Here is a 14,838-nt window from a genome sequence, read left to right as displayed (position 1 = left end):
CTTTTCAGAACCATCTGATATGGCTTGCTTACTTGCAAAAGCACCATAGTATTCCTATAAATATGCCAGTGATGTCAAATAATGATTGCAAAAAGTTCTTCCCTCCACTGTTTCTACTTATGCTCCCAGTTAATTTAATATCAGTCCGGACAATTACAAAAGTCTTTACACCATTTCCAAAGCGCTGATCAGACAACTAAATTTAGTTCACTCAAACCAGGGCTAAACAAGAACATTTAGACCTAGCAGGTCACTCAAGATGACTAGAACTTCCCAGTCTCTCCATGTCATTTCCGTTTGTCTCTTTTTTTTCAAGTGAAGTGAGTCATAGTGTATAGATCTTTCTCCTCTGCCCAAAAGAGTGTTTTCCCCCCTCTGAAGAAAATCCTATTTAAAAAAAACATTATTGGGAAGTTTTAATATTCATCTTTTTGTAATACAAAAATATAAACTGTACATATGAGTAAGGAATTTCAGTGAACTATTGTTATAACATGGTTTTAAGCTAGTCAGGTATTAGATCATATTTCATAATGAAAATAGCTATAAAAAACAAATATCAGTTGGAAGAGTGGCCCATTTTACAAAGCCTGCCTCTAACATGGAATAAATCTTGCCTTTAAGTCACGATCTACTGTTGCAGTCTCCTTTATCTGAAACAATCAAATCATTCACACTGAAGCATGGTGAACAATGTCAGAGAATCAAAGAATTCAGAGATGAGAAAGAATCAAACACCTGACCCAAACCCTCTTAAACTACAGCATATCAGCTATTCTTTTCATTCATTCAAGCCCTCTCCCCTCTTGCTCTAGCTCAGTAAAACTAATCCCTTTTCCTTATGTGGGCTCTCTCCCATCATTTGGACAGCCAGACCAACTCAAACACGAGGCTCACCAAGTATTAACTCTACTTTTTAAACTAGATGATTTTAGATCATTTAAATGCTAGAAAACAATGTTTAAAGCCATCCACAAAGGCTAGCAAAGCTGACTTTTTATAGACCTAAATGTTTATTAGTATCTGTGCTATTTAGTAGCATTAAAGATTAAAAATATGGTTATGCTCACTTATCAAATTGAGCTAGCATAGAATCTCACCCTGAAACATTTGTTTTCTAAACTGCCACATTCCTCAGTACTCAAAAGTCCACTTCACCTTTTGTTCTTTTCCCAACTGTTTCCAAGTTTTTGCAGCGTTTTGTTCTAATTAGAAGTTAGAATGGTGAGGAATGACTACATTGCTCTGTTAAAACAAAGTTTTAAGCAAAAATTACATATTATTTTTCTAATTACAATAGACTAGGCAAGCTCAAAATATGACAGGCTCACACTTGCAATTTCAGCACTTTGGAAGGCTGTGGCAGGAAGATCACCTGAAGCCAGGAGTTTGAGATCAGCCTGGACAACATACTAAGACCCTATCTCTACAAAAAATAGAAAAATTAGCCAGGCATGGTGGCCCACCTGTGATCCCAGCTACTCAAGAGGGTGAGGCAGAGGGATCACCTGGGCCCAGTAGTTTGAGGTTTCAGTGAGCTATGTTAGCACCACTGCACTCCAGCCTGGGCAACAGAACAAGACCCCATCTCAAAAACAAACAAAAGAAAACAAAAATATGACTTTGTATAATGCTGCCCTCCTTTTGACATGCTATAAAATATTAATTTTTTAAACATTCCAATTTAAATTTTTTTTACATATTTCTTTGAATCCTTGAAAAACAATGGTTTTGGTAAACTGACACATCTTAGAAAATTAGCCACTTTAGACTCACTCAAGGTCATTTGAATGCCACATTTCTAAAAATGCCACAGTTGTATGATAAACGGTCTTTTTTAAACTGAAAGAGGCAAAGAGCTTCTGATTTCGATTTTAGAAAAGAAAAATATCTGCACAGTAGAGTTTAGAAAAACCCACTGTGACAATTCAAAAGAAACCACCTCCAGGAATGTGACAATCCATTCAGAAGCTGGGGAAATCTCAACATCTTGACTAACTTGTAGGGTTTAAATGTGGTAGAGAAACTTAAGAACAATAAGGGAAATTAACTGAAGACCAATAGGCTCCATGCTAGTAGCATGCTTAACACAGTTTTAACAACACCTGAGTGACAAATAAGGCCACTCTGGCACAGAACTGTAAGAAATCAAATTCAACCAAGAACATACTTATAATATAAATTTCCTGTTGCCAACATAGACAGTTTCAACATAAAAGATTTTCCCCCAATGCCTCCACTTGTGATGCGGTATATCATATTGACTCCAACACTTCAGACCAACAATTTTCATTTAAAGCCACTTTAGACTCTAATGCATTAAATCTGATGCAGAAAATTTATCTACACATCCCCAAAATCACTGGTGAATTCATTCAATTACTTCACAGAGACTAGACATGCAATACAAATTTTATATATTGATCAATCACACTTATACAGATTACAGTAGTTATAAGTATTAGTCTACCGGAAGCTAACATAATTACAGCCCAAATAAAAAGAATCTGGTCAAATAATAAGCTTAATGCAAATCCACATGAAATCAAGACTCCCCAAAAAAGGCTTTTGTTAGTCAAGCATACCGAAGAACTGCTTAAAGCTTTTTTCTTTTTTAAGCTGAGTTCAAAATAGATTTTAATACTACAGCTGATGGATCTCACAATTTGCCTTTTGAGCCTATAAGCTGAAAGCAGAATAAACTGCCTTCTCCCTTTACACAAGTAACAAAATCTCTCTATTGTGTACATTGCTTATTTAAGATACCGAGCAAGTGTGGTTTTGGTTAATTCTCACAACCCCCGCAATGACATTTAATCAAGAGTATACATTTTCTTTAGAGGATTCAGCTGCTTGTGAAAGAAGACCTCTTCGTGTTTTTAATGTTTTACAGCTATGTGAGAAACCCAACCTTCCTAACTTTTTCTCCACGAACCTCCATAACCCACAAGTAGATGAGGACTGGAAGACAAAGATTATCTCTGCCTTGACCAAAGAATGAGATGCTCATTGAGGAAAGACGCTATTTTAGAGAGGATGAAAACATTAACCTTCCCTATTCCCTGCCTGAAAGGGTAATGTTTTGGCCTCAGTGGAGTGGGTACCGCAGGCCTTCTGGCTGGAAGGCTCTTTAACCCCAAATACTCTTGACTTTCCGCTCCTCCTCGTTCAGCTCACAGAGCAGATTTCTTTTCCTCTGACAGATCTTCCTTCATCCCTTTCTTTAAGGTAGCCGGCCTTCCCTGCATCGCCCTCTACCCAGTTAGGATGTTGTTCTCTTCACAGCACTTGTCACCCTCGGAAATTATTTGCTTCTGTGTTTGAATGCCTTATTCGACTCCAAGCTCCACTAAGGATAGGGTCTCGCCTGTCCTGTTTAACAAACACTATCTCCAGTGCCTAAGCAGTGCCTAGCACGGAATAGGCACGTCAGTTCATATCCAATAAATGAATGAACAGGAAGGGGGAAGGGGACCGTCATCCTTGAGACTCGACACATACTGAGACTAGGGGAAAGGAAATGTGAAGGAGGGAGGGAGGAGTAACCTTTTCCCCCAGGGAGACAAAGGAAGAGAGTCTGAGGTGGTCCAGTCCAGAAAAGGAAGTAGCGGGGGGTGTTAAATCAACCCCTGGGGACAAAGAGTGGGTAGGCAGGGGGGCGGGGTCGAGGTGCGAGGGATCCACGCTGAAAGTATAGATGGGGGGCCCCTACGCTTGAAAGGCCACCGGGCTGGACGGTATGAGGTAGGTGGGGGAATCGAAAGGGACTGCGAGGCCCGGGCGAGACGCAGGCCCACCCGGGGACAAAGAAAGGGGGGGGCGGCCTGTGCCGCTGTGCAATCTAATCCTCAAGCAGTGGGGCCGAGGCGGAGGGCGGGACCCAGAGTGAGAATGGGGCTTGGGGGTCTAAGGAGAAGGTTCACGCGGCCTAAGTGAACTGCCCGCTGCACTCCCGGGCGCTCCCGCACCTGGTAAATGGCCGCCCAGTTCCCAGCCTTGTCGATCTGCTCGAACTCCTTTTCCATCTCCATGACGGGCCAGGGCGGCTGCTGCGCCTCCTCCTCGGCCCACTGCGCCGTCTGCCACTCCAGGCCGCGTCGTGCTCTCAGCCCCGAGGCCCGCTGCAAGCCTCGACTGCTGCCGCTACCGCCGCCCTAGCTGCCGCTGCTTCTTCATGTCAACCCGGCAGCCGGAAGTACGCACCGCGCCTGCAGCGAGCTCCGCCCCTGGAGAGGGATAACCAATCAGCGCTCGAGAATGTCAGCAAGCACTTCCGCGGGGTGGAGCCGGGGGAGGTGCTAGGGGAAGTGGCCTCAGCACCGCTAGAGGTCTGGTAGCGCGCGCTCGCTCCTCCCCTCTGGGGCTTCGGGCTCGGGCGTGGCGCGCGCCCGTTGCCTAGGCGACCCCGACAGCCCCGCCCACGGCGCGTGGGCTCACTAGGCCCGGGCAGGTCTGGGCATCTAGACTCTACTAGCCGGTTGAGGCGGAGCGAGTGACCTTGACGTAGTCCTGCATCTTTTCTGCAGCGCCAGGGCGGGGGGCTCAGCGCTCCAAGCTGGAGTAGGGGCGGAGGGCAGCGTCCCCCACGCTTCCTGCCTCCCGGCTCAGGCCAGATATCCGCTCTTTTTTCATGAAACTTAGGAGAGCTTCATGATTCACCAGGCTACTGGGGAAGGCCCACTACTCTCTAATGCAGCTGTCCCCAACCTTCTTGGCACCAAGGACCGCTTTCATGGAAGATAATTTTTCCGGGGGCGGGGGGTGGGATGGTTTCGGATGATTCAAGCGCATTACATTTATTGTGTACTTTATTTCTATTATTACATTGTAATATATAATGAAATAATTATACAACTCTCAATAATTGGTTGGGGACCCCTTCTGTAAGGGTTGTGTCTCTGTAGGAAACTTCTGCTTGGGAGCTAAGGGAAGTACTGGTGTGATTTTCAATATTTCACAAGGTATCAAGAAAATCCTGCTCACACTGAACTAAGTGGAGCACAAATTCTGTTGTGCATTATGTTAAATGAAAATCACAGGAGGCCATCGTTTTGGACTAAGCTCCTGCCCCAGGCCCCAACAGACCGGACTAAAAATCAAAATGGAGTCACTCATGCAAAAGTTGCACAGCACTAACGACCTTTCAAGAAATCAGGAGAGAGAGATAAACAGCCTGATTACCTAAACAGGCCAGTTACAGTTGGCATGGTAATGAAGTTCCCACTGCTTGTCAACAAGAAGTAACCTGAAGTAACCTGATGTTAACCAATCTGTTATTTCCCTATTGTTCTGTCTCCCTCTTCCTGCCTTATAAGGAAAGTAAATTTGAAATGACCAATCTACTTTTTGTTCTTTGTTTCTCCTTTCCTTGGCCCTTTTCTGTCTATAAAACCAAACTTCTCTGCTCATTGGAACGCTCATTCTAGTTTATGGAATGAAATCTTGCCCAATTCTAGAATCACAAATAAAGCCAATTAAGATCTTTAAATTTAACAATCACCTGGGAAGTGTGTTGAAGAATGCAGGTTCTTGGGCTCACCTCCAAAAGAGTCAGATACCTCTGGTCTGGGTGTGAGGTCCAGGATCTGCATTTTCACCAACTCCAGCTAATTCTCACACCTGTGGTCCTTGAAGCACACATGAAAAGGGCTGGTCAGGTTGCCTTCCTGGGAGCTCTAATTTAAATCCACATCTGGGCCTGGCACTTTAAATGGAGATTGTGAATGCCATGGGGTCAGAGAACCTAGAGGACGGAATCATCTCTGTTCCCTGTTACCATTGCAAGCCTGCCCAGAGCAGCTGCCTGGTGTTATCAGTTGAATTCCAGCTCATTCCTTGAGTGCTTGGGGCAGGCACTGTGCCTGGCATTCCAAGTACACATTCTCATTTAATCACCACAACAACCCTCCAATATAGGCACTATTCTCATTTTATAGACAAGGAAACCGAGGTACAGAGAAGCAAAATCATTTGTCTAGCGCAGCACTGCACATTGGTATGGAAACCCAAATTCTAACCTGATCTCCAGAGGAGTGCTTGCTTTGGAGCCAGGCTTCATGGGTCCAAATTCCAGATCTACTAAATACTAGCAGTGCAACTTTGGGGAAATTACCATTAATCTCTGGGCCTCTGTGCTCTTCTTTGTAAAATGGAAATAATAAAAGTGCCCACCTCAGAGAGGTGGTGTGAAGATAGAGTACAGATCATGGTCTTAGTATAGTGGGTAGCCCATTAAATGTTAACTGTCACTACTACATACCTTTAAATAACTAATGGGGAGGTAAATGAATTCTTATTGAATATATGTAGTTGGTTTCATAGGCCATGTCTTTAGAAACTGAGTGTTCCATAGGGGGAAAATTAACAAAAGATGCCCATTCTGGTGAAAAGTTTGGGAGCCCCACTGGGAAGCTGCCTAATTTAAGTCTTTGCTCATTTAAGTGACTCTCCAGACTCACATGTTCCTCCCACCCTTACACTGTTTGAGTTCTAGTTTGTCTGGAACTCACAGTCCTGAGAGCTCCTTGGAACAGAAAACAGGGCTGGTTCATTCGTATCCTTGTATGCCAAGCTAAGTAAATAAATCGAATGCCCATCTTGAACCCAAGTGGCCCTTATACCTACAAGGGGGTGCCACCCAGTGACTGGAGCAGCCTTTGAATGGGGCCAAAGCTATGCACAAGGTCTTGGTGGGGGAGAGGGGAGTTGGGGACAGGGTCCAAGTTTGGCCTGTTCAGTGGCTGTCCTAGTGTCCTAGGGCTGCTGGAAGAAATTGCCACAAATTTAGTGGCTTAAAATAACCAAAATTGATTCTCTCCCAGGTCTTGAGGCTGAGAGTCAGAAGTCCTGTGCCGACAGGGCCGTGTTCCCTCTGAAGTCTCCTGGGGAGAATCCTTCCTCACCCCTTCCAGCTTCTGCTAGCTCTGGCCTTCCTTGGCCTGTGGCAGTATCGCTCCAATCTCTGCCTCCGTCTTTACAGGGCTTCATTCTCTGTGCTTCCTCTTCTGTCTGTCTAATCTCTCTCTGCCTCTTCTGACAAGGGCACCTGTCGCTGGATTTAGGGCCCACCCTAATCCGGAATGATCTGCCAGTTCCAGGTAATCCAGATGATCTCATCTTGAAATCCTTAAATTAATGACATATGCAAAGACCCTTTTTCCAAATAAGGTCACATTCTTGGGTACTGGGACTTGGATATATCTGTCACTATTGTGGCAGAGGGTGAAACCTCATCCCAAATACTGATCCTGAATGAAATCCCTAATTTCAGGTACTACCTACTTTGCCCCTATATCCATTCTTCACATAGTAGCAGCCAGAGAGAGCTTTTAATATTTGGATCATGAAACCCTCCTATGCAAAACCCTCCACTAGCTTCCCATCCTACTTAGAATAAAACCCAAATAATGCCTAACCCTGGCCCACAAGGCCCATGTGACCTGGCCCTTGCCCACCTCCCAACCTCTCTCCCCCTTGCTTTCTTCACTGCAATCTCCTAGCCATCCCCTAATACACTGAGCTAGTTCCCACCTCAGGACCTTTGCACCAGCTGCTCCTTCTGCCTGGATCACGCTTCTCACCTTTCAGGTCTCAGGTGAAGTGTCACCTTCCCAGACAGGTCTTCCCTGGCCACCCTCCCTAAAATAATCCCCACTCTTTACCACAAACCTGTTTGTTTGCATCTTAGCACTCATCTCTGACTTGGTTTTGTTTTTTGCTGGTTTGTTTCCTTCTCGCCCCACTCTCATGTTCTCTGAGCGCCTGCTACTTGGTTGGGAGAGGGACTCCAGGTGCCGGAGACCCTCTGAGGCTTGCCATTGATCTGCAAAGCTCTGGTGTGTCTCTGCCAAGGCCTGGCCTAGAACCGGCCACACCCTGGGTCCCTCAGCGATGTGCAGGGGGTGATTGGGAATCTTTAGTGATGACTGGTTAGAAAATAAACAAATGACTGTGTGTCATGATGGCTAAAACCTGTTCCTGGCAGGCATGCCTGAAGCGTGGTCTCACGCAGCCTCTTTCTCCAGCCTTTCCTTCATGGATTTAGATAATGCAGGAAATCAGTGCTACAAATCAATGACCCATTAAACTTTTTTAAATGTCCTAAGAGTTGTCAGTGGAGAAGGATAGCTGTTTACTAAGCCTCCAGCAGATCACTGACTCCTGACTTAGTGATGTCGGAAGTTTCCTGTTCAAAAGGGAGACAGCACAGTTCTAAGAGCCTGAGACTCAGAATGAGCCCAAACTGGGTCTCTCATGAAATGTCACTTCCTCAGAGAGGCCCCTTCTGACCACTCCTAATAAACTGTCCCCTCTCACTCTATCCCTTTTTCTTCTTGGCACTTACCAGGCATTTATGACTTATTTTTTTCCAGTGTTACCATGTGGTATTTATGTTCTATATTTGTTTTATGTGTTTATCATCTGTCTCTGCCACTAAACGTACGTAAACTTCATGAAGAAAAGAGACTTAGCCAATTTGGTTCAATGCTTTCTTCCTTGAGCTGCAGGCATCCCCAGGAAAGCCCACCAGTCCCTGGGAGTTTCCAGAAACCAAGATGACAGGGCTTCTCTCCACCTCATAGACTCGGAGCTCGAGAGTCCTCAGGGTCATTCAGCTCCCTCCAGCTCCCTCCATGGGGACATTCATCCGGGCACCAAGGTAGCCCTCCCCTCTGCGATTCACATGTGCTCACCTGAGAGAGTTTGGGCACCTTTGACTTGTTGGCTGAAAAAGCACTAGAAACTGGATGCACAGAGCTTCAACCTTCAGCCACAAACTGTGCTAGCTAACAGTGTTACCTTGAATTTTATATTTCCCAATAGCCCTGCAAGCCTGGTGTTATCCCATTTGAATAACACCAAAATTTGAGAAAATAACTGCTCAGGGAGGTTAAAGAGGTGAAATCAATGAACACCCAAGTACAAAATGCTGGCTCGCATGCTGGATGGTAGAGCATCGTGGTACGTTAGGAGCTTCTAAATTCTGGGTCTGCTACTCACTAGCTTTTAGGCCTGGAGCAAGTTGCTTAACCTCCTGGTGTCAGCCTGGATACTTTCCAGTGGGAAAAACCCAAATGAAAGTGGCTTTTGCAAAACGGGGAATTTACTGGCTCATGAAAAGAGGAAGTCCAAAGAAGGCTTGCTTCAGGCACAGTCAGATCCAGCACCTCAAGCAATGTCATTGTGACTCTGTCTTTTCCCAGCTCTCTTACCTTTCTCCCCATGTGCTGGCTTCACTCTCAGGCAGGCTGTCCTCCAGAGGGAACCGGGATGACCCCAGCAACTCCAGGCTCATGGCCTACCAGCTCCGCAATTCCAGTGGAAAGAGCTTCTTTTCCTTGCTGGGCCCAGCACAAGTTCTGGCCTTGAGTCTCACTGGTCCAGCTGAGGCTTATGTGCCATCTCTAAGCCAGTCTGTCCAGGAAAATTTTGACAAAGGTAGAAACCGAGGCTCAGAGTGGTTAATTACTTAACCAAGGTCACACAGCTAGTGAGTAGTCAAGTGGGACTTAGGCACAGGTGGTCTGGTTTCAGCATCTGTGTTCTCAGCCATGATGCTGTGCAGTCTCTCTAAGAACTTCCATGAGCTCTAAAAATAATAAAAATGAGGATAACTTTAATAATAGTGATGATTATTACTTAACACCACCACTGTGAAGCCTTATACTATTATGATCCCCTTTGAACTGTGGCACAGAGAGGTTAAACAACTTGCCGCAGTGACACAGATAAGAAATGGTGGAGCCAGGATTTGAACCCAGTTTAGCTCTACATGCTGCTTCCAGGTCTGAAATGTTATTAATATATAAGAGTTCTGCCCCCTTTCAGAACATACAGGAAGGTTAGCAGCCTAGAATCTCCTTACTCAAGTCTTCACTGGGCTCTTCCCCATTTTTATCAAGACTCTCCCACCTCTCTGCCACCTGGAAAACATTTCAAACTTTACTCCAAGCCTTTAAAAATAAAACAAAAATAAATACATCAATATAATCCCAAGCTGCCTGTCAAGTAAGAGCGACATCGCTGGTGGGAGGAGGAGGCATTTAGGGGAACTGGAGCGATCACATGTGTTCTGAGAAAGAAGGGTTAGAGGTATGGGGGAAAGTTCGAGGAGGGAAGTTGGGCCCAAGGATGGAAACCAAAGCCAGCTCCATGCTTTCAGCAAAGAAGGGTTTTGAGGAGGGTGTCTAGGGGCTGCTGCAACATCCTCCAGTTGGAGCTGGGGGGACACTTGCATTGCATATACAGTGATTCTGGGTGTGGACTCTGGAATCTGGCTGGCTTGGGCTCTTGTGTCTTGGACAAGCTCCTTACCATCTCTGATCCTTGGTTTTCCATCTTTTATGTAAGGTAAATGATGTGATGATTAAATGAGATAGTGTGGGTAAAGCACTCAGCCTGGTCTCTAGCTCAAGGCAAGGACTCAATAAATGTGGCTGTTGTTATTATACTTGTGTAGGTTGCTGAGTGGAAAAACCAGGCTGTTGCCAGATGTTTTCATAGTATATGTTGCAACCTGCTATTTTACATCTCTATTTTTTTGTCCTGCTGCTGAAGGTGAGCAGGGCTAGCTTTGTGGTGTGTGTGCAACCTGTGCAACTGTGCAGGGGCGCATCCTCAGAAGGGGCCCACACTTGGTTTGTTCTGCTGTTATTGTCTTGAAATTCTTTATAATTTTTGAACAGGGAGTCTTGCATATTCATTTTGCATTATGCCTCAAACATTATGTAACCAGTCCTGGAGGTGAGATCTAGATTTTTCAAATTCTTGAAAAGGGTTCGAAGCAGTTTCTGTCTTTGAAGGTGGAAATGGTCTTCCCCCTTTATTGTGGAAGAAACCACTGCTCTTGGGGGAAGTCGTAAAACAGTGACATTATCCAGATGCACATGTTAAGTTATTTACTATTGTTTAATAATAGTAATGAAAACAGCACATGTAGTAGACATTAACTGAGGGCCAGGCTCTGCGCTAAGCCAACACTTTACCTTTATTGTCTCTTTAGATCTGTCCAGTAACCCAGGGACTGTCGTTAACCTCATTTCACAGATGACGAAACTGAGGCCTGGAGTGTCCACCATCTATCTCACAGCAGCATCAGGGTCACGTACATAACTTGGGCGAAGCTGTAGCAAGACTGTAGCCTTTTAGAGAAGAGGAATTAATTTCTAAGCTTAGATTTAGCTAGAACTGTTCCTGGAATCCTTGGGAGAGATGTGTGTCCTTTTGATCAAGTACTTGCCTCAGTGGTTTCTGTATCTGAAGGTGGAAAGTCTTCTGTTTGAGACCTGACCATGCAGAGAGGGCTGACCTGAATTTTTCTTCTCCTTGTGCCGGAGGGAAGCCCGTGGAGAGGACTCCCATTTGGGGTGGCTGAATGATGGCCTCACCCAGGCCACAGGGAAGGGAGCTGGAGGGGGCACCACGTGGGGATGGAGCTTTCCCCGAAGGATATGGATATCGCTGCTGCCATATCCTGGGGTAGGCGAGGAAGCCAGACTCACTGTGGGAAGTGGAGGGAGGGGGGCTTTTGCTTTATCTGGGGCTAAGAGGAGGAAGAGGAGGTCCTAAATTCTAGAGAGGAAGGCAGGCTGGCTCCCATGACATGGTGGCATGCTAGAAAGAACCAGCAGCGGGGAACAATGAAGCAGGTCGATGGGCTCCGGGAGCTATTTATTTACAATTTCATTTCCCATTTTCCTTTTCTGCATTGTAATTTCCACCTGTTATCCCCAAGCCTTCAGTAAAATTTTGTTCACTGATATGGACTCATTTTAGCTGTTGGGTCAGATACTAATTGTGCCCAGTAACCATTCTCATCTTCTTTTTGTAAATTTTATATCTTAAATTGTCCTCTCGTGCCTTTACGAGCCATCCCTATTTTTAGGACAGCCCTCCTGAACTGAGAGGGAAAGTGCTGTGTGTCCTGCCACACTATCCTCTTCTTTCACAGAAACAGGATTGAGGCTGGACATGCACCTGCCCAGCTAATGACTACATTTCCCAGCTTCCCTTGCAACTAGATATGCCATGTGACTACATTCTGACCAATAGGATATGAGTGGAAGTGATGGGGTCCACTTCTAAATCATGCCCTTAAAGGCTGGGTACAGGGAGCAGTGTCTTTCACCTTTTCTTCCATCCTACTTCCTGGAATGTGACATGGTGGGCACCCACTTGAGCTGTGCAGGTAAGGGCTACATGGTAGAAATGAAAGAGAACATGATGGAAAGAGCCTGAGACCCCAACCCCATCAGCCCCAGACTGTCACACGCACACTGACACATGAGACACACAAAAGGGCTGACACTCAGCTGATGTGAGCAGCTGCTGTCATCCTGGCTACTTATGGGCAGCATTCTGATTGGGTAAAAATAAACTTCTGCTTTGTTTAAGCCACTGTTGGTGGGGGTCTCAGTTATAGTAACTGGGCCTACATTCTAATCAATCCAGCCATGTTTGGGGGGGCTGTTAAGGAAGAGGGCTGGGTACCACATCCTGGGCAAGATGGTGTTGGGGACAGGAGCCACATCCCGGTGCAGGCAGTTAAGAGATGGCAGACAGGGCACTAGAAAAGCCCTGGGAGAAATGGCTCACTGTGGTTGCCACACACGCAGCCACAGGGGTGGTCCGTGGGACATGTGAACAACCCTCAGAGATTCTGAGTAATATCCTGTAGAAAGAACCAGAAAAAAAGTCTGGACTTCTTAGAATCACAGGGTCCCATTGTTAGATATTAAAGGGGAAGCTGGAAATCTGGGGGACAGCTGGGCTTATAAACAGAGCCAAGCGAATGTTAATTCCCTTCTGAGGCAGACGCTGTTAGTTGCTCCCTACTCGTCCCCTTCCCCCTTATTCTTGGCTGACAGAGCCCACCCATGATCACAGAGCCTGAAAAGGTGAGATGGCCCTTTGCTAAGCATCCTTTGCATTAGCACGGGCATATGGTTCAAGCCTGGCCAATGGCACAGGAGGCAAAGTCGGCCCAGGAGCTTCGGGGAAAGGTTTCTCCACCTTTTGTAAAAGAAACATAGGGGGAGAATTTTTTCACCAGGCTAAGGTGGAAGAGCAAAGAGATAGAAAGCACCTAGGTCCTTGACAACGTCATTGAGTTGTGGAGCTGTCCCTGGGACTACCTAGCGCTCGACTTATTTGAAGAGATTGTGAACATTTTTACTGTTTAAGCCAGTTTGAGCTGAACTTTTTGTTACTTGCAGCCAAGAGCACGCTAACTGATACATGTCTTTGTCTTCTGTCTCTACCTTCCTCTAGGCCTGTGGCTCTCAAATTTAGCCACGTTCTTTCCCCAGAGCACTAGTTGCTTTGGAAGTCAAGGTCTTTTGGAAACCACCTGCACCAACTCATTACCACTGTCCTTCTAAATAAGAACCTCCCTGGTCCCTGCTCACTCCTTACTTCTTCATTTCAGAAGCGAGAACTGTGTCTACTGAGGCAGAAGCAGAACTTGAGCCTTCATGCAACCGTCTATTTTGGTATGGACTGATCCTTGTATTGGTCTTAGCAGTCCTGTTGTGTCTCTCTCAGCAGACTCTCAGCTCTCAAGGACGTGAACCATGCAGTATTCAACTTGGTCCGACCCCAGGGCCTAGCTCAGGACCTGGGCGACAGGAGGTGTTCCCTGAATGCTTGTCAAATGAAGATATGAAAGAAGCAAACCCCATTTTATCACCTCCCTGAACAGAGCCAATTTCCCACTGCCCTCCTGCATTACTCTAGGGCTGCTGTCCCCACCCCCTGGGCCACAGACCAGTATGGGTCGGTGGCTTGTTGGGGACTGGGCCGCAGAGGTCTGCCACACCTCCCCCTGCCCCCCACTGGTCCATGGAAAAATTGTTTTCCATGAAACCAGGCCCTGGTGCCAAAAACGCTGGGGAGTGCTGCTCTAGGGCAAGATGGTTCTTGCAGAGGCAGAGTGAGGAAGAAAAAGAGGTTAACCCAATTCTCAGTTCCAAAGCAGCTTTTAATCCTTCTCTTCTTAAATTACCCTTAATCCACCCACTGTCAGCCTCAGCTCCAGTTGGGCACTGAGCCGCCTCTGACCCGGGTCTTCTCAAAACAAGGAAGAAGGAAGGAGGGAGAAAAGGAAGGAAACTCCATGTGTATTTAAATCATTTCAAGAACAAGAGAGAAGTAATTTATTTTGTTTTTTAGAGACAGAGTCTTACCCGTCACCCAGGCTGGTCTGTAGTGTGCAATCCCCGCTCACTGCGACCTCCAACGCCTGGGCTCGAGCGATTCTGCCCGTCTCAGCCTCCCAAAGTGCTGGGGTCATGGGCGTGAGCCACCGTGCCCAGCCTGAGAGAAGCAATTTAAGGTGGACACTCTCTCATGCAAAACTCTTAAGTTCTAGCGTTGGAGGTGGGACTTTTTACTGTTCTTAATTTTTTTTCTAGTCACAAAATTCATACACATTTAATGAAGAAAACTTGAAAATGCATATGAAGGAGACACAACTTACTGTTTGGCCTCACCGCACGTGGTGGTCACTGCTAACAGTTTGGTAACCACGTTTTCACAAGTGCTTTAGTTCTCTGTCTCATTGGACTGATCGGCCCCTTGTCCCAACTCTTCCCCCTTCTCTGTCTTCCTTCTCTGTCTTTCTCTGGATCTCTGTCTCTTTGTCTCTTCCTCTCTCTATCAAACTTAAATATTTCCAGGTTCTTCAGCCTTGGTTGTAGGGGGAGGGTCATCCCTCCCTGTAATAAGCAATCAGCATGGTGTAATCCCCGTCTTTTTTTTTTTTTTTTAAGACAGAGTCTCGCTCTGTTGCCCAGTTGCCGGGGCTAGAGTGCCGTGGCATCAGCCTAGCTCCCAGCAACC

The 14,838-nt window shown here is 46.1% G+C and overlaps 1 protein-coding gene and 1 non-coding gene across 2 annotated transcripts in view; both read right to left on the bottom strand.

Annotated features, from left to right (window-relative positions):
• Positions 1–4,227, bottom strand: part of PTPN1 (protein tyrosine phosphatase non-receptor type 1) — a 66,210-nt gene extending 61,983 nt beyond the window's left edge. The window contains exon 1 of the mRNA XM_045529259.1: positions 3,969–4,227. Coding sequence (XP_045385215.1) covers positions 3,969–4,031 — 63 coding nt within the window. The 5' untranslated portion in view covers positions 4,032–4,227. The remainder of the gene's footprint in view (positions 1–3,968) is intronic.
• A 7,617-nt stretch (positions 4,228–11,844) lies between these two features.
• LOC123622957 lies at positions 11,845–11,972 on the bottom strand. Its single transcript, XR_006729694.1, has one exon. It is a non-coding gene; the product is annotated as a small Cajal body-specific RNA 11 (non-coding RNA).
• Between the last annotated feature and the right edge of the window lie 2,866 nt (positions 11,973–14,838).

Source organism: Lemur catta, chromosome 17 (genome assembly GCF_020740605.2).
Source record: "Lemur catta isolate mLemCat1 chromosome 17, mLemCat1.pri, whole genome shotgun sequence".
NCBI classification, from domain to species: Eukaryota; Metazoa; Chordata; class Mammalia; order Primates; family Lemuridae; genus Lemur; species Lemur catta.
This window is presented reverse-complemented; position numbering and strand designations above follow the sequence as displayed.